Genomic DNA, 22,951 nt, shown 5'->3' on the forward strand with positions numbered 1-22,951 from the left:
TCCCCCCCCCCCCCCCCCCCCCATATCATGGGCCAGGACTTCACGGCTCCAAGCCATCGAGAGTAGTACATAGCCGTTAGCCGTTATGTACTAGTCCTATTGTGTCATTTACCTTTCAGCATCCATGGGTGACCAGACAAATTGTCTTTCTTTGGAGTTGGACGATGATCAAGCCTGGCTTCGTACATGATTGTAGTTTCCGTGCATTCAAATACAGTACAAGATGTGCACCCTCCCCCCCCCCCCCCCCGACAGGCCACCCGGCATGACAAGACAAGTTCTGAAGTCACCACAGAAACTAACTTGAGAAATCCAACAGTGGACAACCGAATGGTGTCAGGCAAAATGCTCTACTAAGGAAAGCGGAATCGGAAGGTAAAATCTCCAGTCCAAAAAAGCAAAACGGGATTCAAATACACAGTTACCTGTGCACGCACAGGCCTCTAGAATCATGTCCAGTTTGTTTTAATGAACACGATAAAAACTACATCTGATTGGTTGAGGACCCAACACAATATTCATGCCAGTAGATATTCAGATGTGATTGTCACCTTGCAAATCACAATATTCATGCCAGTAGATATTCAGATGTGATTGTCACCTTGCAAATCACAATATTCATGTCAGTAGATATTCAGATGTGATTGTCACCTTGCAATCAGTCTACATGTAAATATCTACTATTAAAATGTCCATGAAAATAGTACATGCCCATGTGCTCCGAAACACTCGAATGAAGGCTGGCAAAGCGCCGGCTAGAATCTTGATAGTATATTGCACTGAGAAATTGGTGCTTGCTTGCCTTTGAGGTCAGGAATGATACTGTTTAGTAAGGCAGTAGCAAATGCATGCAATGCTGTTTCGTCTTTTGTTTACAGGAAATGTGTTTGTGCTGTTTGTGAGCTATTTGTTCGTTGGGAAATGGGCAATGGCATAGGTGAGAGCAGCACAGAAAATGCATTTGAGCAGAATTCAGGAGAATGGCATTTTGCTCTTCAAAGAGGTTGGCATTGTGCCGTGATTTGGTCACACGTGTGAGGTCAGGTTCGTGCGCGTGTACGCACACACACATACACACACATGCACACACATGCGCACATGCACACACACACACACACACACACACACACACACACACACACACACACATTGTGACACACACACACACACACACACACACACACACATTGTGACACACACACACACAGAAAGTGTACAGGCAATCAGCGATGTAAGCATACTTGGACGGGTTCCATGCCGAGTGTTCAGAGCATTTGTGGAATGTGGACCACTTCGAATCTCAGATCACGGATCCGCATAGTACCACTGGTGTACAGTCAGTGTTTCATCTAATATTACCACAACGTTGTGACCATCGTTTCCACTAATTGTTTCACGACCATTGTGCTGAGTAGCTCAAAACAAATCTGCCTGCTCGTCATACATTGCGCTGTCAGTTGTCTTCACGCTGGCGGATTTTCGAATGTTGTAATAGGCCGAGGACTCTGGCAGCTCTGCTTCTTGCTCGTTAGGCACTTCGTGCATGGGCGGGAGGTCAACAAAGGTGGGCTGCTGATGCTGCGCCCTGGCAAAGCTGGACTCTGAGTATCCTGAGCCCCTGATAGTGACAGGTGGTGCTGCCGCTGCCATTGCATATTCAGCGCTCTCAGTGTTCACTGCTGGTGGTGCTGTCGCTGCACACGCCATCGCCGCTCCGCCGCTATCTGTTGTCAGCATGTCCAGGCTGATGTAGTCGATGCCCTGCCGGAGTAGGTAGACATAATATAAGCATGCATACGGACAGAAGGATGAGCAGTTGCCGCGGTGCTCGCTTGTCAGTTTCACCAGGTGGTATGTTTGTGTGCATGTCTTCATTATTGAATTCGCAAGTATACACGGGCTTCAAGCCCAATTTACGTGTACATGGAAGCGATTGTGGGAACGGAGTTAACACATTTTGAAATCAGTTCACCCTAGTGTAATAACCACCATGATCGGATAACGTTACGATTATCGATTCTGATCCTCTTACCTTGGTGCATTTGGCCGTTTCCTGCAGCATGTGATCCAGCTCCTCAACTAGCTGTGTGAACGATGGTCGGTCACAGCCCTCATGCTGCCAGCATTTCTCCATCAATGCATACCTGGTACGAGCAGCAACATGTGAGAAACACAACAGCTGTTTGACAGAGTCATAAAATGGTGACTAGATCACGAGCTAGACTCCCTACTGGACTTCCGACTGTTTATAGGATTATGACTGTTTATGGAGTGGAACATACAGAGAAGGAAGTATTAGCCATAGCAACAAACACCACCCAGTAGATGCACCAGGGGCGTCGGAAAGTATTTTTGTGTGGTACGGTCAGCTATCTGAAGTACAATTTACTCGTGGAGGAGCGAGCGGTGGCTGAGCCGAAAATTTTGGAATTTTAGATCCCAGATCAGTGCATTTTCTTGATTCACGGGGTACCAGGGGCAAAAAGTGGTGTGGTCAATACCGTAGTGACTGTACCGTAGTGACTGTACCGTAGTGACTGTACCGTAGTGACTGTACCGTAGTGACTGTACCGTAGTGACTGTACCGTAGTGACTGTACCGTAGTGACTGTACCGTAGTGACTGTACCGTAGTGACTGTACCGTATCCGACGCCCCTGTGCCCGTCACCACGACCACTCTAGTGTTATCGATGATCAGTACCGCCGGTATAGGCCGTTTTCATCTGCAAGCATAGGTGCCAATCACGATAAGGCAATCTGCTGCCACTGTACTGTCCCGTTCTGCTGCCACCGTACTGTCCCGTTCTTTGTGGACTCATCAGCGCATCTGGTCATGGTGATCATCTTATTCTCTTGTGGATCCTTTGGGGTCACATTGCACGTTAGCCGTGTTAGCCTCTAAGCCAAGTTCCCGGCAATGTTGGGAGTAGTATGATCCAGTACACTGTACCTAGGTAGGTATCTGCTGAACACTGCATAGTTAACTTAAATGATCATGTGCAACAATCTCTCCTCATCTCCATGTGCTTTTCACCCGACATGTTGCCACCCTCGATAGCCATTGCACACGCACCAACAATTCCAAGCAACGAAGACACACACACACACTCACACACACACACACACACACACACACACACACACACACACACACACACACACACACACACACACACACACACACACACACACACACACACATGCATGCAAATGTCTGCAAAGTGTAAACATTCTTTCGGGACCTACAGACTATCAGGGCAGAAGACTGGCTTGGCCATGCGATTTCCAGACGCCAGCAGAGCCAGCATGTTCTGTGGAGCAATGCCAGGGTACGGAGTACAACCTGAAATGAAAGTGACAGAGCAACACTTCATTATTACTTGATGCACAAAGAGCAAGAACATGCTAGCTAAGACATGCATGTGCATTAGTTTTTGCTCTCTTTTTCTCTCCTGCACACACTCTCTTGCCCTCACGACCGTACTATAACCACGCATAGCCAAACCACACCGTTCACATGCAACGCCTATATGATAACTAATGATTAACCATACACACCCACACAACCACCAGCCTCCTCTCATCTTCACAATCAAACTGATGAATATCTCCACACCATTTCCAAATACCGAAGTACCGTTTTGGCCAAACACACAATGTACCTTATTTTTTGATTCTCCCCATCCATGTCCAAATTTTTTCGTGAAAAGAAAACTTCCTTAGCCTGTCGTTTACAAGAAGCATATGACACATGGCAAACCCTAGCGGCTAGGGTTTACCGGGTGTTAGCTGCCATCATGAGATCCCTTCAGGAAAGGACACGATAAGTTACAATTTTGTTTTAGGGCACGTGGATGCTCTGTTATGCCAGAGCACATGCAGGTGATGCATTGAAAGCAGCACCCCATGCAGCTCAGGGTGCTGTATAATCAAGTTGTATTTAGAAAAGCGATCCTGTCAGCTTTTCTATTATTGTGTTCATTTGCATTGCATTCGACCTTGACACGGTCAGCTAAAGACAATGATTTTCAGCTTTTTTCCGGGTCTGGCTCTTGCATTCGTCTTCCCGGGAATTTTCTGCTTGGGAACAGTTCTGTGGCAGGTACATGCATATGTGATTTGCACACGTGGAGTTGCTAGGTTGCATGGTATTCGTGATAGCTAATCCTGAGTGACACCTACAATATTGCAAACATCGACACTCCTTGATAGTGAGTTTTTATTGACTTGGGACTCACCAAGTGTTGCTATCTCCCAAAGAACAACTCCAAAGGACCACCTGCAATGTCACAGCAGCCACATCAAGTCCATTAGTAAATTGTCGGGCCAACTCTCCACAAAATCTCAGACCACTGAAATGTCACAGCCATGTTGCTGTCCCTACCGTACACAGTGGTCCGCAGGCAGCAGCTGGCTTGAACCTCGCAGGCTCCAGATAGCTAGATGCACAGTGTCACTGTGCCTGGCTGGGCTGTAGTATTGTGTATAAGAGGGCCTGCAGAATGTCCATTTGAAGTAAGCTAACCTTGCTGAGTGCATAGTAAATACATGTAGTAGAGGAAGAATGTGCATAAAGTGGACATGTATTTTAATAAAATCAAGTCGCTCTGATCATGAGACATAGTACACGGTGGTGCTTTGTGAAATCCAATCCACTGTGCAAAGCTGGCAGCACCCTGGCCCACTTCCCATTGCCTGTACCGTGTGTTTGTACACGAGTCGTTGTGTACATCCGGCAGCATTTGTAGCACACCCGCTGGAGTATCGGGGGTCGTGCCAGTCCGGGGCGGCAAATTCACAATTCGGGTAGGAGTTCCCAAAGCACAGCCGTACTGCTGTTCCTCTACTGTGTAGCACACCTGTACATAAACCTGTGACAGTGGGTGGCTTTCCACTGAAACATGATTTAAATATTCCATCAGAAGTAACAAGTTAGCCTGGAAGACTATAATACTCATATCTTGTATATCCAGGCCGCCCGGGATAGGCCGGGCACTGCCCGTAACTTTGAAATGTCCGTATTGAACTCCGAATCACATACATTTTGATGGGGAAAGACGATAGATATGGCATGTAACGTCACTATTTCCACAAAAAGTGACAAGAGTAGCAGTATTTCCACTGAAACTCGCCCAAAGGGTGCCCGGTAGAACGAAGTCCGGATAACCGAGGTATGAGTGTAATGTTGGGGAAAATTTCCTCATGTCTTTCGTTCTCTGGACTGTACTTACACATCGCTGCGGCACGTGTACACGCCATCCTGGAGTGACTCGACGGCGTACCACTTGACCGGCACGTGCTTGGTGGACGACGGGTGGTAGATGCCGTCCTCGCCCTCCAGGTGCCGCGAGTGGCCAAAGTCGGACACCTTCAGTGTGTAGTCGTTGGATATGAGCACGTTACGTGCGGCCAGGTCACGATGAATGTACTGCAGGCGGTGATCAGTCATTATTCAGAGCAGAATGGTTAAAGCAAGACTTGAACCTGACACCCCCTGCAGGCGCGTCCCATGTTTCTCAATCATGGTCTTAGTCCAACCCACTATGCCTGCCTGCATAATGCATGTACTGCAGGCGGGAATCAGTCATCATCGAGAGCAGAATGGTTAAAGCAGGGCTTGAACCTGGCTTGAACCCTGTTTCTCAATCATGGTCTTAGACCATCTCGCTATGCCTGCCTGCATAATGGTGCTAAGAATGGTGGTGATGATGGTGGTGGTAGCATTGGCAATTGTGACAAAAGTGGATGACACACAGCTGTACTAGCCTGTGTGATGCCGACCGCATTATTCTTTGATTCAATCATCATCGCCACCTCCACCACCACCACCACCACCACTGTCGCCGCCGCCGCCACCACCACCACCACTGACACTGGATAGGCTTTTGGAACACAGCAATTGACAAGTAACCCAGATGATAGCAGCTATAATGCACACTAAGGGGGGGGGCATCAACAGCAAGAAACGCACATAACAGCAAGAAACACACATAATATCTTCTTATCATGTGTTGTTGCCTACATAATGTCTGCTAGAACATTCGTATCTAATTTACGCAAGCAACTCCAGATTCTGTACGTCTCACCTCCCCTTCTTCTTTCAATCATATAAACTATTTTCATCGTCCTATGAGGACCGGCCGTCACAGCCGGTGAGAAGGCATAAACCGCCTGTTCATTTTGGTGAAGTGAAATAAATCTAAACAAACAAACTCACTGCTTTGGAGGCGAGGAACTCCATACCTCGGGCCACCTGCCTGGAGAAGTTGAACATGTCGTTCGGCTTCAGGACGTCTTCCTCGCTTGGCATCTTGGAGTAGGCCGAGGAGAATCGTCGGCTGTTGGATACCTCAGTGTCACTGGTCACGCTGTCGATGCGTGACATCTGCTGCTTAACCCGCTGTGTGGCACCACGTCGCTTGCGCAGCAGATCCAGCAGACTGCCGCGTTCAGCCAGTTCCATGATAAGAACAGGCTGACCTGATGGCAGATGACCGAGAGAAGTATATACATGCACACACATTCACGCACGAGCATGTGCGCGTGTTCATGCACACATATACACACATGCATGGGCATGCAGAGGCATGTGCACACGCTCGCACACGCACACACACATGCATGCATGCACACATGTGCACATACACACATATACACATGTACGCACACACATATACGGACACATACATGCATAGATGTGCACACAGTTAAGCACCATGACTGTACTATAGCAGGTGAAAGGGAGGATGGGGTAGAGGGTGGGACACATCAGACTCCAGTTTCACCGTTTATGTAAGACAGCACGAAATAGTGGTAGCGACTTCGGCGATGATTTGTTTGAAAAGGGGGTGTGTGCTCTGGATGGCAGTCGTGCGTCAGTCAAGTGTCAAGTCAAGTCGGCGGAATAGCGCGAGCTCCGGTGTGGGGAGCAAACCCGTTTCAAACATATGTAAGACAGGTCAGAGGAAAGTAAACAGGGGTGCATCCAGCAACTTGGAATACGTTGTCATTGCCATCTCATTTTTTGATTAGTTATTCATTTTGTCACACTATCAGGCCAATCTATTCAAAGAGGAAGGTGAAATCAGTGCCCAATATAGCTTACATCCAAAGCAGACTCCCAGCATGCTCATGACATTTGGATGGGCACGTCGACCAAGGTCCTTTAGTGCGGCAATCTCCTTGGTCAATTCCATGAATGCCGAACCCATCGACTCATCTGCATGACAAAGTATGCGAGAAGAAAATACACAATACAGTCGTCCCTCTCTAATCCGGCACCTTTTGCTACGGCATTTCTGCTGGATTAACGAGGGTGCTGGATTAAGAAATCCTGCCCTCTGACCCGGCCCTACCCAATTGCATGCATGTATCATATGTATGTCAAAACGCAGGGTTTTACCGTGTCGACCCAAGTATTTGGTGCACGGCTTTATATTCTCAATTGTTCTCCGGGAATATACACAGTGATAAAGTAAAACAGAGAACATGTTCACATGTACTCTTGCACACACACGCACACACGCACACACACCTGAAAATTGGCAGGACACTACTCCTTGCTAAATAGAAAGTATGGTTGACTGCCGTTGTCTCCTGGACAAGCCTAGCCTGGCCTGGCAAGGAGTGCACCTGTACGGTACGCGATTTACGACTGCCGGATTATGAAATCAAACTACGTGCAGTTTGAGCGATTCGTTTCAAAAAGTCACTGCCGGAGGCGGAATTCAAGTGCCGGATTAAGATGTAGGAATTGAACGAAAAAAATCGGTTTCGTCAGAAAGTGCGCCGGTTGGCAAGGGTTCCGGATAAACAAGTGCCGGATTAGAGAGGGACGACTGTACAAGCATGTGCAAATACTCAATAGAAACAAACCCAATACCGTCACTTCTTGTGCAGATGTCTCACTTGAATAGAAACTGGACATTTGGACAAGTCATAGGTGGTACTTGAATACTTTAAACTCCGTGGCTTAAAAATGTGACGAAGCACTGCCTTTGCTAGTTGAGCATGCCGCTATGGGCTGTGACATGCACACACATATTGACTGCGCCCACACGCGAACTCATGACAAATGTTGTATGCCGCTAATAACTTTCCACGATGTACCAGCTATGTGTGTAACTCTTGCGAGTATGCATACTGTGACTGTGATAGCTCGGGTTTGAGTTCACTGATAAGCGCACACACACACCTTTGGCAATCTTCAGGGCAACATCCGTGGTTATTTGCCCCGGTTCCAGGTTACGAACTGTACCCCGGTGCACCACGCCGAACGCTCCTCGTCCAAGTTCTTCTCCGATGGATACAAAACTGGAGTCAATGACGAGATCACCCAAGTCTCCCAATCCGAATGGATCTTTGCACGTAGGCTGTAGATTGTGGTCGGGCAAAAGAGAGAAAGGACAGTTATAGTAGTTACTAGTGTTCTTGTACAGCCGCGTGCATTTTCATGTACTCAAGTGCTAGTCGACGGGAAAATGCCAGTGTGTGATGTATTGTGAAACCTGCCCAAGCCGACCGCTCAAGGGACCTTCAAAAGTATGGTCTCTGTGTACTGCAGGCAGTCTCCCCATCCAGGGGTCATTTGACTGGAAGTAACATCCCTTGGCGCTAGTTGGTTGTCACGTGTGACATGGTGTGAATGGTCCTCTGGGATAGGTGGTCATCTTACCAGAGTGATCACCTTGACATGGTTCACCGTATACATTATCATATACTCCACAATCTTATTCACCATTATCAGCCTGAAAGCCCGCAGGGAGCACCATGGTGATACAGTCAGACCTCGCATAACCACACACATCCGTTTTCCACAAAAAAAGACCCGGAAAGGCGAGGGAACCAGATAATCGAACACGCATACTGTATGTATGCAGGGCATATGTTGTAAATCGATAACCAATGATTTTCTTCCAGATGGTGAGGGATCCGGATAAAAGAGGACCGGATAAGCGAGGTCTGACTGTATGACTAAACTCGATTAACAGTACCAGTGCATATAGCGGTTGCACACATTCTTCTACTAGATACCAATTTGTGGTACTTATGATGGTATCTAGCGTCACCTAAAAATTATTTCCACTGCTCTTCTTCATGTCAGATTACAAATTTTCGCCTCATTCAATTTTCGGCCCCTCCCAGCGCTAAAACATATTTCGGCCACATCAAATTTTTGGCCTGTACTACTGCCGCCTGTATACATTGTCACACTGAACCTTGCAAAACAAATTTTCGGCCGCACATGACCAGGCTGAAAATGGCTGAGAATACATATGCACCGAATATTAATTTTGTTGCCTTACAGCACCAATTTGTGGTACTTATGATGGCATCTAGCATCACCTAAAACGTATTTCCACTCAGTGCTCTTCAACTGATGTTAGAATACTGTAAGTCACCGTCTACAAATTTTTGGCCCATTCAAATTTCGGCCTCCCAGGGCTAAAACACATTTCGGGCGCATCAAATTTTCGGCCTGCACTGCTGCTGACTGTATAATATTATACTGTTGCACCGAACCTTGCAAAACTAAATCTCGGCCAAATATTACCAACTTAGAAGTTGCGACTTCGGCGGTAATAGTCATGAAGTTGGTTGCTCTAACGAGCCTACTCAAGCTCAACTGATGAGGGATGAATTCCCCGAAACACTGTGTATTGAGCAGGGAGTGGTGCTTTCTTTCAGGTTTGCCGAGCGGAAGGTTCGACGTGCTCCTCGTGTGCTCCGGATGGCAGTCGTGAGTCAGTCAAGTGTCAAGTTCGGCAAGAAGCGTGTGCTCCTCGTTGGAGCAACCAACTTCATGACAAATATTACCAAGCCGAAAAGAGCCGCAAATAAATATGCGCTGAATATTTGTTGACTTACATTAGTAAGTTCAAGTAGTCACCAAAATACAAACCTAGAAAGTGACCCAGAGGTATGAAACCATAAGCTACAGAGTGTAAGCATATCTACAGCCTCCTCCTAGAGAAAGTTTTTAAAGGATAAGGAAATAGCGCACTTGCCGCAGATGAACAAACTGTATGCCTTGCACAAACCCCTGTCACCCCGGGATACTGTGTGTATTTTGTCTACTTGACACACTGCACAAAATTAGTTAGTCGTAGCGACGTCATTGGTTGCTCAATGACACAAATGACACGCTCAAAACACTGGGGTAATTCATAGCACGTTAGTAGTCTGCGCGGCACTCACGGATAATTCCAGCCACGATGTGTTGGTGGTGGTGCTGATGCGGCTATCAGCATGCTCCAGAGTGGGCCGACCGGCTGCTGACCTGGGTTGATACCTATCGTACTGACTACCCGCCGTGCTGACGCTGGGGTCGTGATCATGAGCAGTCAGCTCTGTTTGTCTCGGTGCCTGTCTGGTCAGGTGCGAAAGTCGCTGAGGCACGGTGTACTTGTGTTTGCGATTGAGCAGTACATAACCGGCAGCAGCCATCACCAGTACGCCAGCCAGTACGATGCACACGACTATGTACACGGTCGAGCTGGTAGGCTTTACCGCCGTTGCTGCTGTTTCGACCTCGGTCTGCACATCGTCATTTCCTGTCTTCCCAGACCCATCATCAGCATCCGTAGTGGTATCGGTAGTATCTGTTGGTACGTCCGTAGTAGTATCGGTAGTGTCTGTTGGTACTTCACGTGTTGGCCAGTCCTCAGCGTCTGTAAATGGGCAAACATGCATTAAGACATGCTTAGAACAATGTATTATAACAAGAGTAGATAAACAAGAGTGTGCAACTCCGCATCTCTTCTGCACAATCTGCAGATACCCCGGCCCGCGGTGGAATGTTTTGTAGACGTCACCTTTTCCAGAAAAAATGCGCATTTTGCCGCAGAGCAGTGTGAGAGCACATGCTGGGCACCGACCTTGAAATGTAAAGCCTGCCAATTGCCAAGTGCACGAGGCAAAACTTCCCAAAAGACAGGCAGCACGTGTGTCGTAGAAAAGATTTCATCAAACACTGCTTTGAAGCGAGTGACGCCTTCTGGACGAAGAGTTTATTAACACTCCTCCGTGACTCTAACAATGCAGCTGTTGACGACGGTCCGGCCCCCGTCAACTATACATGTAGTGACGGAAACTGAACGCAGATTCACGCCCACTAAAGTTTCTAACCTAACACATATCAGTGTCAAAAATGTTACACTTGGCAGCTACAACCGCCCTGCAACAAATCCGACTCGATCGAGTCAACTTGAAACAAAGGACATGCTACGAGGTGCACGAGGTGCAGAAATAAATATGTACACATGTTTGGAGAGCCAAGGAAAATATTAAATTGAAACAAGTAAAACGGCAGGGCACAAGTTACTGGTGTGCGTTTAGAGTCCACCGACTAAACCAGGTTTTGAACAGTCAGACGTAAACCAGGTTTTGAACTGTCAGACCGTGACTGACGTAAACCAGGTTTTGAACAGTCAGACGTGTACAAGGTAGCACCAGACTGACAAGGAGTACTGAGACATTCCACGGCAAGGAAGTGAGCTTGAGCACTGCTCGATAGCGCTAACCAACAGCCTTCCAACTTGGAAGGTTAATGGATATTAGTTATAGTTCCAACGAGCGGAAGGTAAGCGCTGTTGTGTTGTGTTGCGCCAGAGGCCAGTGGATGAGTCTGGCATCACCGACTGTGTGTCGTCCTTTGTCGTTCGTCTTGTTGTTGTCTTGCTCGCTGTGTTGTCTGATCGTGTTTCTCTCGCTGTTCAGTTCGTTGCTGTGTTGTTGAGTTTGGTTGTCGGTATGTTGCTCTTCTCGTCGTTCTGTTGTTCTGCATTAATTTGCGTTGTAGATTTATTTTGCGCTGCTGCGCGCATGTTGTTATTTGTTGGAGCTTTGGCTTTCGTGTTTCGGTTGGCCTTGTTTGCCTGAGTTTAGAGCGTCGGCTCTTGTGTTTTTTGGTTTGGCCCTGTGGTGCGGCTTGGTTGAAAGCGTCGGCTCTTGTGTCTTGGTTTGGCCCTGTGTCGTGGCCCAGTTTTGTTGTGCTACAATGTAAGCTGTTGGTTGGTTTTGGTTTTCCTGTTTTGCTGTGGTTTCTTTTGCTGTTGTGTATGTGGAACGTGGTGTCGGTTTATTATTTTGTGGAATGTCATCAAGGGGGCAGGTGTTGTAAAATGATGTGTTGTTTTCCTGTGTGATGGCATTCCCCAAACTGTCTCGTCTAGTCGCGTGCATGTGTGATATGAGCATGCGCGATTTTGTAGTCGAGAGTCCTTTTGTCAGTCTTCTTGTTCGTCTCTGTCAGAGCAGTTTGCTTTTCCGCCTTGTCAATATAGCATAATGTAACAAACCAGTCTTGTCCTTTGTGTCCTGCGTCCCGGGGAACGGAATGGCCGAGATTCCGTAACAGCGCCATCAAGCCGAACACAAGCTACATTCCAAGGCAAGGTGGAATGCTAGCTTGGTACGATAACAGAAGCCGCAGATTCTGCAGCTTCCACATCATCCTAGAGCTCCCCAGCCAAGCAAACAGGACACATCCAAGCACGTCTATGGCTGTCTCTCCCTAGTCACTGCTCTATCTGAGACCCTAGTCTAGATCTTGATCCCATTAAGTCACCATAAATTCTCACCTGGAAGAGGGAGGTGATCTGATCCGTTAAGAGCAGCTCTGAAAGTGAATGACAGCTTTTCAGCCTTGTTGGATATGGGTGCGTAGAAGACGCGCATGATGAACGTGTCAGCCAGGTTGATTCCTTCGCTCTCGACGGCGTCCTTTTGAATAGTCCAATTAGCAATGCCATAATGATGTCCATTGTGTTCATAGCCCGCAGACCACGAGAAGAAGATCTTGACCGGGTCACCCACCTTGTGCACAGGTAGGTCTATGTAAGAATCATTGGCCTTGAGGTTCTTCTGACAGCGGGACTCACGGTTCATCACCTGCAGCCGCACGCAGGCGGATCCGATCTCGGTGAGAGGCGCTCCAAACACGTGCACCACGACCTTGGTATCAACGGTGTCCTGTCCTGGACCACCCTGGACGTCCTGAATATGCAGACTGGGCTTGCCTAGTCAACAACACAGACACAACAGGATGCGCAGTCAATGCCGGTGATGGGCCAAGACAAGAACACACACACATGCATACATGACATTGTACATACACACACACATGCACACACGCACATACACACACACACATACATACATACATACATACATACATACATACATACATACATACATACATACATACATACATACACACAAACTTACATACATACATACATACATACATACGTATTACTTACACATACATAGTACTAAAGCAGCTTGGCAGTGAGCAGTGGAGCCGGATTTTGCAATGAAAGACTTTAGCTGTACCAAGTGCCATGCAGAGCAAGCTATGCTTAGAGCTGCCCCGGCTGGATGTTTGAGCCATGCAGTGTATTGCTTCAACATCAGGGGCGTCGGAAGGTATTATAGTGTGGTACGGTCAGCCATCTGAAGTACAATTTACTGGTCGGGGAGTGGAAGCGGAGCCGAAAATTTTGGAAATTTAGATCCCAGATGAGTGCATTTTATTGATTGAAGGGGTACCCGGGGCAAAAAGTGGTACGGTCAATACCGTAGTGTCCGTAGCGTATGCGACACCCCTGAATATAGCCACAAAGGTAAGATGTTGCACTCGATTGTAAGTCTCACTCCCTGCTTTGCCCTTGAAGTTAAATGTAAGAATGTGTGACCTATATTCGGGGAAACACGGTATTTGATAAAAACATACCGTGCCCAAATCAAAGAGTGTGTGGCAAGTTGAGTTTGAAAGGCCACCGGCCACCGGAACATTCATCTTGGCTAACGTGTTGGCCGCTCGGGACTTGATATTGCCATAATGGATGGTGTCATCTGAGAGTTTGTCTGAACAACCAAGTCCATCAGTGCATGGGCGATGGTGCTTTTCTTAATGAAGCCTAAAAAGAGTGGTTCTAACCCTATCCGAAGATTGGTGGCTTAGCCCGGGTTTGTCTTATCTGAATATTACTATACACTAGGGTATAAGTAAGTTTCAAGATGCCCTCCAGAGGCGTAGCTCGCACATCTGTGGTGTGGCGACCATGTGCCAGAGTACGTCAGTGGTGTGGTGACCATGTACCACCGGCCACCCCATAGCCACCATTCAGTTGCCTATTTTGTCGATGCAGTACCTATGGTGGCCATTTGCTGGTGTGGTGACCATGTACCAGAGTACGTCAGTGGTGTGGTGACCATGTACCACCGGCCACCTCATAGCCACCATTCAGTTGCCTATTTTGTCGATGCAGTACCGATGATGGCCATTTGCTGGTGCGGTGACTGGACTATGCTGTATATACAAGAGCTACGTGCCTGCCCTCCATTCATCACATCAAAGGGTACAGACCACCATTGCCATGCCATTGCCCTGCACACTTACGTCCTGCTCTCAGCTCAACCGTACGCTCCATCATCCCAAGTTTGTTTGAGGCATGGCACTTCACTCTGGTGCCGGGCTGAAGGTGGCTGCTCGGGCCGAACGTTTCGGTCAGGTTTCTCGCTGTGGTGGTAGTAGAGCCATTGAACACGTCCGGCTTCCTCCAGCTCAGGCGTATCTGTTGTCATTGAGCACATTGAAGCCGGAATAAATAGCATGTTCACACTCCGTACATAATACAAGTACTAAAAGTCTATAGTCCCTCATGTCATCCATGCCCAGTAAATGTTTGAAACCACTATTGCCACCCGTTAAACATCCTTTTTAACCCGTCCTATTCCTATGTGTAAGATGGCCCCAATGGCCCATATCATCAAACAACCGGTGCTTCGAAGTACATTGCAGGCCATGGACAGAGTCACTGTAACTCTCAGCGGCTGTGTACAGATTTCAGTTGTTATGAAAGATCACATGAACGAGTTTATTTGAATGGGAAGACAATACTAACGAAAGTAACTTTGATGAAATGGTTCACTGGAGAATGATTTTGAAGACTCCATGAAGTTGAATTTGTATCCATCTGAATTTTCCAATTTCATCATCTGTGGAACATGCTGTGGGGCTAGAGGATTTCAACGCACGAACTAATGATGCCCTAAGCCCATGCAAACCCTCACTGCAAGTATGTCTCAGAATAACACTAAGCTAGCCGAGAATAGATGTAGCACACCTCTGGGGTGGGATACGTCGCGTTGGCCAGTATACACGTGATGTTGGCCGCGGTGAAGTTGCTGGGCCAGTCGACGATGTAGACAATATTGGGATCCGAGTGATTGTCTATCGCAACGGGCAGTAGTTGCGGGCCACTTGTTGAACCCTCCATGTGCGCCGCTATACTTGTCTCAATACGCATTGCCCTCGGTTTCACTTCTGAGAACACAATAGGCCAGCATGAAGAAGCAATCTCGACTTAGATACATACTCGCAGCAGGGCAATAAGCATAATCTACCACACATATGTAATATACTTAGTATGCACCCAACAGACTAGTGTATGTTATGCGATGCCAATGCCCTGCCCTTTTATACTCCCTGATGAAGTCCCAAGGGCAATCATTTGGCGAGATATGACTTTCGAATTCCAGCACAAGGATCTAGGTTAGCAGAACACATCTGGTTTAGTTCACTTTTTACGCATGCACATAACGAGTGCATGACACCATCTAGTCACCAAATTCACACTATTCATACGCCACTCCCTGCCCCTCCTCCCTTTCCCTGTCTTATCCTTCTCACACATCATGTGAAACCTGACATGCTCCAATATGTCTGCTCTGGACTACTGAACTACATACATGTAGTGTACTCTGTTCATCTTCTCTGTTTCACAGGGTCTGACCTATTCAACATATTCTTCATATCCTATAAGAGCCAGGCCAATGGTCTGGTGAGAAGGTAGTCAATCCTGTTCTTTTGAAGAAGCAACATCATAATACCATAGTACTTCAGTTAACCATTACACAAATTCTGACCTTTGATCTTGAGTTGGATTGGCACATAGTTTATTGGGGGAAGGGTTACAAAAGGTTGATGGCTAAAGCTCAGCATACATTTCCACCAGCCAGCAGTCACATCATTGACAATAATAGGGAATGTTGCTCGAGTGTGCGAAGCCTGCCGATCGGACTGCAGATTGTGCTCGATACACTGCACTGCCCAATTTGTTTCGCTTAAGTCTAGGTTGAGCTTCCTGAGCTTGCACCAAACAGGGAAGTAATTAAATTGCGAATGGCAGGTGATATTCTGTATGTCTCCGTATTCCCCAATGTAGTACGATTTGGGCAATCCCTCCTTGAAGTAGTACTCTGTAACAGGTAATGGCATGTCACAAGGACATAGTATCTCATAAGCAACATGCGTACAATGGTGTATATGGGGGGGGGGGGTAGTACGAGTGTGCATGCATGAAGCCATGCAGAGGGTTATGAAACAGGTCACTAGTTTTTAAATGACCTTTGTGCATGTATGCATACATGTGCTTGACTTTGTCCAGCATGTTCCATCTAGCATAGGCTCTAGGTTCCATCTAGCATAGGCTCTAGGTTCCATCTAGCATAGGCTCTAGGTTCCATCTAGCATAGGCTCTAGCTTCCATCTAGCATAGGCTCTAGGTTCCATCTAGCATAGGCTCTAGCTTCCATCTAGCATAGGCTCTAGGTTCCATCTAGCATAGGCTCTAGGCTCTATCTAGCATAGGCTCTAGGTTCCATCTAGCATAGGCTCTAGGCTATCTAACATAGGCTCTAGGCTCTATCTAGCATAGGCTCTAGGCTCTATCTAGCATAGGCTCTAGCTTCCATCTAGCATAGGCTCTAGGCTCTATCTAGCATAGGCTCTAGCTTCCATCTAGCATAGGCTCTAGGCTCTATCTAGCATAGGCTCTAGGTTCTATCTAGCATAGGCTCTAGGCTCTATCTAGCATAGGCTCTAGGTTCCATCTAGCATAGGCTCTAGGCTATCTAGCATAGGCTCTAGGCTCTATCTAGCATAGGCTCTAGGCTATCTAGCATAGGCTCTAGGCTATCTAGCATAGGCTCTAGGCTCTATCTAGCATGCATTCTTGAAAGAACTTCGTGATTTTCGGTACCACTGTGGGCTAGACAATTTGCTATGGGATATTCCTAGCAGCTGTGGCCTCAGTTACTAAGAGGTCTATGTCTGGTGGTCTTGCACAGGGTTGGGTTGGGCATGCAATTGCCATGATGGCCAATAAGGCTACAAACATATCTAGTTGCGAGCTGTACATGCGCATGCCTGAATGAAACTTGCTTTTGAAAGCCGGTTTGCTTTTTTAAGGGTAGTGGCGTTCCTACTGATGCAGAAACTCGGCGTAGCGAGTTTCTATGCGAATCATGAATGTTTTTAATGTTTTTAATCATCCGAATTAGTGGTAGCGACGTCGGTGTTGTTTTGTTAGGAAAGGGTTCGTTCTCCACGCTGGAGCTCGCGTTTTTCCGCCGACCAAGTGTCAAGTCAAGCCAGCGGAAAAGCGCGAGCTCCAGTGTGGGGAGCAAACCTTTCCTGTTTTAGAATCATACAATTCTTTCTACGTGAAGATGATGTTTGGCTACAAGCGTTAAAACACATGTCAACTCACGTTTTTGCTCAAGTGTAACATTTGCTTGGAGCTGGAGGGAAGGAAAGGACGCCTTGCACTCGTACACTCCTATGTCTTGGTCTGTTGAAGAATCGATCTGAACCACTGACAGCCATCCATTCTTTCCGGTTTCATTGAACGATGCGGCAAGTTGCTGTGTATACGTTGTCAAGGCACGCTTGTTGCCGTTCAAACTCCACTCCAGAACAGGAACAACGCTGTCGTTGTACGGGTTGGGATGAACTGCGCACACAAGGCAAATCTTCTCGCCGATGTGAAAGCTCAACCAATCCGTGTCCCTGTTCGTCTGTATCGAGATACCTGATGGCCAGGACTTGGCTGTGCAGAGAAAACACCAAGCTACACATTACTATCAGAGAACTCATGAGTCTGGAACAGTAATATGGCTTGAAAGAAAAAGCGATGACGTCAGATGTCAAAATCTATCGACAAATACCGGCTCTTGTATCCACTCTGCATGAAGCGAAGGCTTGTTCACAGGTCTGGGGCTGCACAGTACACAGCGTGACTTTCATGATTGGATTTCATTGAGCAGAACTGTACAATTACTTTACACTACACACTTATTTGGAAAAATATCGGGCAGTGCGTCCATATCCTGTGGATGATTGACCCATGCAGAGATTCTCAGAACATGTGTTGGTTTATGTTCTACCATCCTGTATGTGTGTGTGTGGGGGGGGGGGGGGGGGTGACTTGACAGGAGCACTTTACATGTACATTATATGCATGTGTCTTTGCTGTTTCTCGATCATCTTGTCTCTCGGCTGTTGCTGTGCAAGTCAACTGCATCTCGCTGCATTCTGAGACATTCTGGCATGCTCTCTATCATGGCCGTGAGAGTTTCCATCGTGCCTGCCAGCATCCCATGTCAACATATTTGAGTATCATTCCACTAGCAGTCTATCCAGTGCAGATCTACATAGCGTCTTTCCTGATTATTGCTCATTGCCATAATATGTATACTTCATTACACATAATATCAATCCAGACAAGCAGATGTATTGGGTGGATGTGCAGCTTCCCAAATGCACAAGCCTCAATTTCGTATTTCCAGGGCAGTGCGATTAGCACGGTACAAAGCCCCCCCCCCCTTGGGAGCATGTTCAGTGCTGCATCACAAGAGGAGGAAACAATCCGGACCTAAGCTGAACACAGCTGCAGCCTGTGCCCTCACGGTAGCGTCTGCTCTCAATGAGGCGCACATGTGTTCAGCAGGCACCGCCAAAATTCCATCGACATGCAGCTGTATATAGCTATGAGAACCAGCACACACACACACACACACACACACACACACACACACACACACACACACACACACACACACACACACACACACACACACACACACACACACACACACACACACACACACACACACACACACACACACACACACACACACACACACACACACACACACACACACACACACACACACACACACACACACACACACACACACACACACACACACACACACACACACACACACACACACACACACACACACACACACACACACACACACACACACACACACACACACACACACACACACACACACACACACACACACACACACACACACACACACACACACACACACACACACACACACACACACACACACACACACACACACACACACACACACACACACACACACACACACACACACACACACACACATGTCAATTCTATGACTGAGTCAACACTGTGGAGCACTGTACATGTACAGTGTACACAACATGGCTATACTGGGCTGGGGTGATGGAACCACATGCCTACTTCCCATGCATATACATGTACATGTACATCCAGCACCCCCCCCCCCCAACACACACACACACACACACACAAAGCAAAGTGGAAATTCCAACATACAGGAAGCCAAATGGGTCCTATCTTGCTATCAGTAATACTGCATAGGAGAGCAATCAACAGTGCAATGCGCAGCTGATCCATTCCCAGGCAATGAACAGTGCAATGCGCAACTGATCCATTCCCAGGCAATGAATAGTGCAATGCGCAACTGATCCATTCCCAGGCAATGAATAGTGCAATGCGCAACTGATCCATTCCCAGGCAATCAACAGTGCAATGTGCAACTGATCCATTCCCAGGCAATCACCAGTGCAATGCGCAACTGATCCATTCCCAGGCAATCAACAGTGCAATGCGCAACTGATCCATTCCCAGGCAATCAACAGTGCAATGTGCAACTGATCCATTCCCAGGCAATCAACAGTGCAATGCGCAACTGATCCATTCCCAGGCAATCAACAGTGCAATGCGCAACTGATCCATTCCCAGGCAATCAACAGTGCAATGTGCAACTGATCCATTCCCAGGCAATCAACAGTGCAATGTGCAACTGATCCATTCCCAGGCAATCAACAGTGCAATGTGCAACTGATCCATTCCCAGGCAATCAACAGTGCAATGCGCAACTGATCCATTCCCAGGCAATCAACAGTGCAATGTGCAACTGATCCATTCCCAGGCAATCAACAGTGCAATGCGCAACTGATCCATTCCCAGGCAATCAACAGTGCAATGTGCAACTGATCCATTCCCAGGCAATCAACAGTGCAATGCGCAACTGATCCATTCCCAGGCAATCAACAGTGCAATGCGCAACTGATCCATTCCCAGGCAATCAACAGTGCAATGCGCAACTGATCCATTCCCAGGCAGAACTTGGTCGTTTCTAGCTTTCTACAAACATGATCTCAAGAAGCTTGGCATGTTTGTCAAGTGATGTATCAGTAGAGAGGTTGTGCATAACGAAAATTCGTAACTTAGACGTAGTCTGGGCACGAGTAACGAAAAAGAAAAGGGACTTTTGCAAGGATGATCGCGAAACTTGAAGATCTTACGTTTTGAACTTTCGCTTCTTTCTCGCAAGCTTCTGATACATGTACATGTAGCTGTGTTGATGCACGTGGTGTCAAGATTTTTTAGCCATGGCCTTTTCAAGTCGTTCTGCAAGTTCTTCCTACTCGGCATCCTGTGGAGCTGATGGATCTCTTTCCCGCTCTCTCAGCGATCCTCTGTCACCTGGACAGCGCTCGGCTAGTTCTGTCAGTTCTGTCAGATCTGGAAGTCCTGTCAGTGCTCGCCCTGTGACAAATTATTCTGCTGAATCCCCGCAGCAGAATTCTGCCACTTCGGCGTCTTCGTCTTCCCCTGCGACGTCTCAGCGAAGGACATGAATTTTGACCTCGCGATGGACCTGGCCCTTCTCAGGTAGCTTCGTTCTCACGACCAACCGTTTCGACGAGGGTCTCCAGCCATGGAGATCGTTGCCTGTGAGCTGGAAAACTTGAGTCCAACTCTCAGTTCGGTGGTGTGCCTACACGTGGGCCGGAGTACACACTTGATTCAAAAAATTGTTCACCACGCGCGCAAACAGCGGAAAACGTACTCGAAAGGGTCACCATGGTCACACTACGTTTTTCGTTGAGCACAACTTATTTTCGTTACGAATTTTCGTCACTTCCAGATGGCTCAGATTCCGAAAGATCTTTACGAATTTTCGTTATGCACAACCTCTCTACTATCGATGTAGTTCTACAGTGTGGTCAAATGTCCAATACGCCAGCCTGATAGTCCCTGCCTTGGTCCACAGCTAATCTAACACAACTATTCCCTGCCTCGGTCCACAGTTAATCCAACACAGAAAGTCCCTGCCTCGGGCCGCAACTATTCCAACATAGATGTTCCTGGCCATGGGCCACAGCTATTCTACCCAAGAGAGCATACCTGGAGCTGTTTAGTTTGAAAATATGTTTCCAGTTTCACCGAAAGTCACGATTTTCACAAACACAACGACCTACGTTCATTTTGTACACTGGGACTTTGTCACGTTTCTCAGCCAAGCCCATTACGGTTACTGCAGGGTTAGAAGTAGGACCCATGCCTATCTGCATAATTATTATGCTTTCCGCATGATAACTCCTCACTGTCAGTACATTTGCACTGACACACGCTGGACACTATGATTCACCGGCGGTATCACCGCAGTCCACTACACACCCTACTCGCTAGCATTAGCACCCACACACGCAGATGTATCCTCCCAACTCACGAGGCCTATCGACCTACTACTGCAATGGCGTCTGCATGGGTTCCCAAACGTTGCGCAATGCTGGCTTTGATGGGACACGCCCGACAAATCTAGCCTTTGCAGCAATGGATGGGAGACGTCAAGTCTAAATTACCCTATTAACAGGAGTATAAGCCGCATTTTTAAACAACAGTGACTCACCCAAAACAAGTCGGTGCGACTTATACTGCGATGGTCAAATCAACGGTGATATGATAAATGTGGTGTATGTCTGCATTTCGTGACAAAAATGTGGGTGCAGCTTATACTCCAGTGCGGTTTATACTCCAGTGCGGTTTATACTCCAGTGCGGTTTATACTCCAGTGCGGTTTATACTCCAGTGCGGTTTATACTCCGGAAAATACAGTATCATACAGTGCTGGCAACTGAAATCCGACCCCAGGCCGACCCCCAGGCCTAGCCCTGGGGGTTGGATTTCAGTTGCCAGCACTGTAGTACATGTGTGTCAAATAACCAACTCGGTGCTCCTACAGAAGATTTTCTTAGCTGAACTCAGAAGCATCCCTTAAGCTCTAGATCGGAGAGTGCTCCCCAGCTCACTCCTGCAAGTGAGAGCTTCTCAGTCTCCAAAATTCGACTGTGGTTCATCAAGTAACAGTGGCCTAGCATGGATGCCCATACAGGTCATGCTGTACTTTCAGCCACGCTAGAGTGGGACGAAGATATCCATCGCACTGAGCTCTATAGCCAACACTGAACAGGCTCTTTCCTAGCAAAGACAGTAGGGTAACGATCACAACAACCAGTAAATACTAGTAAAATTTAATGGTTTTGTACAGGCAAAATACACGCAAACGAACAGTCGGAACACAAGCACTGAGTCGTCTTAGTTTACGATTCTTCCTCACCGCATGCACCTTACAGGCGACGACAGCTTCCCGAAGGGATCACCTTACCTGATTTGAAAGGAAGCTTTCCGTCTACAGTGAAATGGTTAGAGCAGAGCAAGACAGACACGACCAGCAACACGATGGACAGCAATCGTTCCATTTCAGGTTGCTTTTTCCAACGCCCCAAGACGTTGTTCGGACGGTGCTCCTAAGTTAGTAGAGGATGGGAGGAGATGAACCCAGCGGCGATGAACCCAATTCTTCCTGGATGGCTGATATCACCTTGTCATCCACCAAGCGCAGCTCTACCTGGTTCGCCTACATCAGGATAACTGGGAAGATTTGTTCAGGCAGCGCCAAGTTTTGGTGGTAATATTCCTTCGAGAACGGTATTCAGGAAAGCAGG

The 22,951-nt window shown here is 47.5% G+C and overlaps 1 protein-coding gene across 1 annotated transcript; it reads right to left on the bottom strand.

The window, feature by feature from the left end:
• Window positions 1-299: 299 nt before the first annotated feature.
• On the bottom strand, window positions 300-22,937 carry LOC135810132 (uncharacterized). Its single transcript, XM_065323597.1, has 15 exons — window positions 22,612-22,937; window positions 17,559-17,897; window positions 15,934-16,266; window positions 15,132-15,331; window positions 14,405-14,579; window positions 12,582-13,019; window positions 10,198-10,670; window positions 8,195-8,372; window positions 7,106-7,219; window positions 6,218-6,480; window positions 5,232-5,428; window positions 4,239-4,279; window positions 3,247-3,343; window positions 2,033-2,144; window positions 300-1,761 (listed from the first exon to the last, which is right to left on the bottom strand). The coding sequence occupies exons 1-15, from the start codon at window positions 22,703-22,705 to the stop codon at window positions 1,417-1,419; spliced, it is 3,399 nt and encodes a 1,132-aa protein (XP_065179669.1). The 5' UTR covers window positions 22,706-22,937; the 3' UTR covers window positions 300-1,416.
• Window positions 22,938-22,951: the final 14 nt, after the last annotated feature.

Source organism: Sycon ciliatum, chromosome 2 (genome assembly GCF_964019385.1).
Source record: "Sycon ciliatum chromosome 2, ocSycCili1.1, whole genome shotgun sequence".
Lineage (NCBI taxonomy): Eukaryota > Metazoa > Porifera > Calcarea > Leucosolenida > Sycettidae > Sycon > Sycon ciliatum.

Excerpts from the sequence above, each read along its gene's own strand:
- LOC135810132 (XM_065323597.1), bottom strand. The coding sequence starts at position 22,705 with ATGGAACGATTGCTGTCCATCGTGTTGCTGGTCGTGTCTGTCTTGCTC. Across the intron at positions 10,671-12,581 it reads AGATCACCTCCCTCTTCCAG|ACGCTGAGGACTGGCCAACA; the intron begins GTGAGAATTTAT and ends GCCCATTTACAG. Across the intron at positions 6,481-7,105 it reads GCTGGGAGTCTGCTTTGGAT|GTCAGCCTGTTCTTATCATG; the intron begins GTAAGCTATATT and ends ATCTGCCATCAG.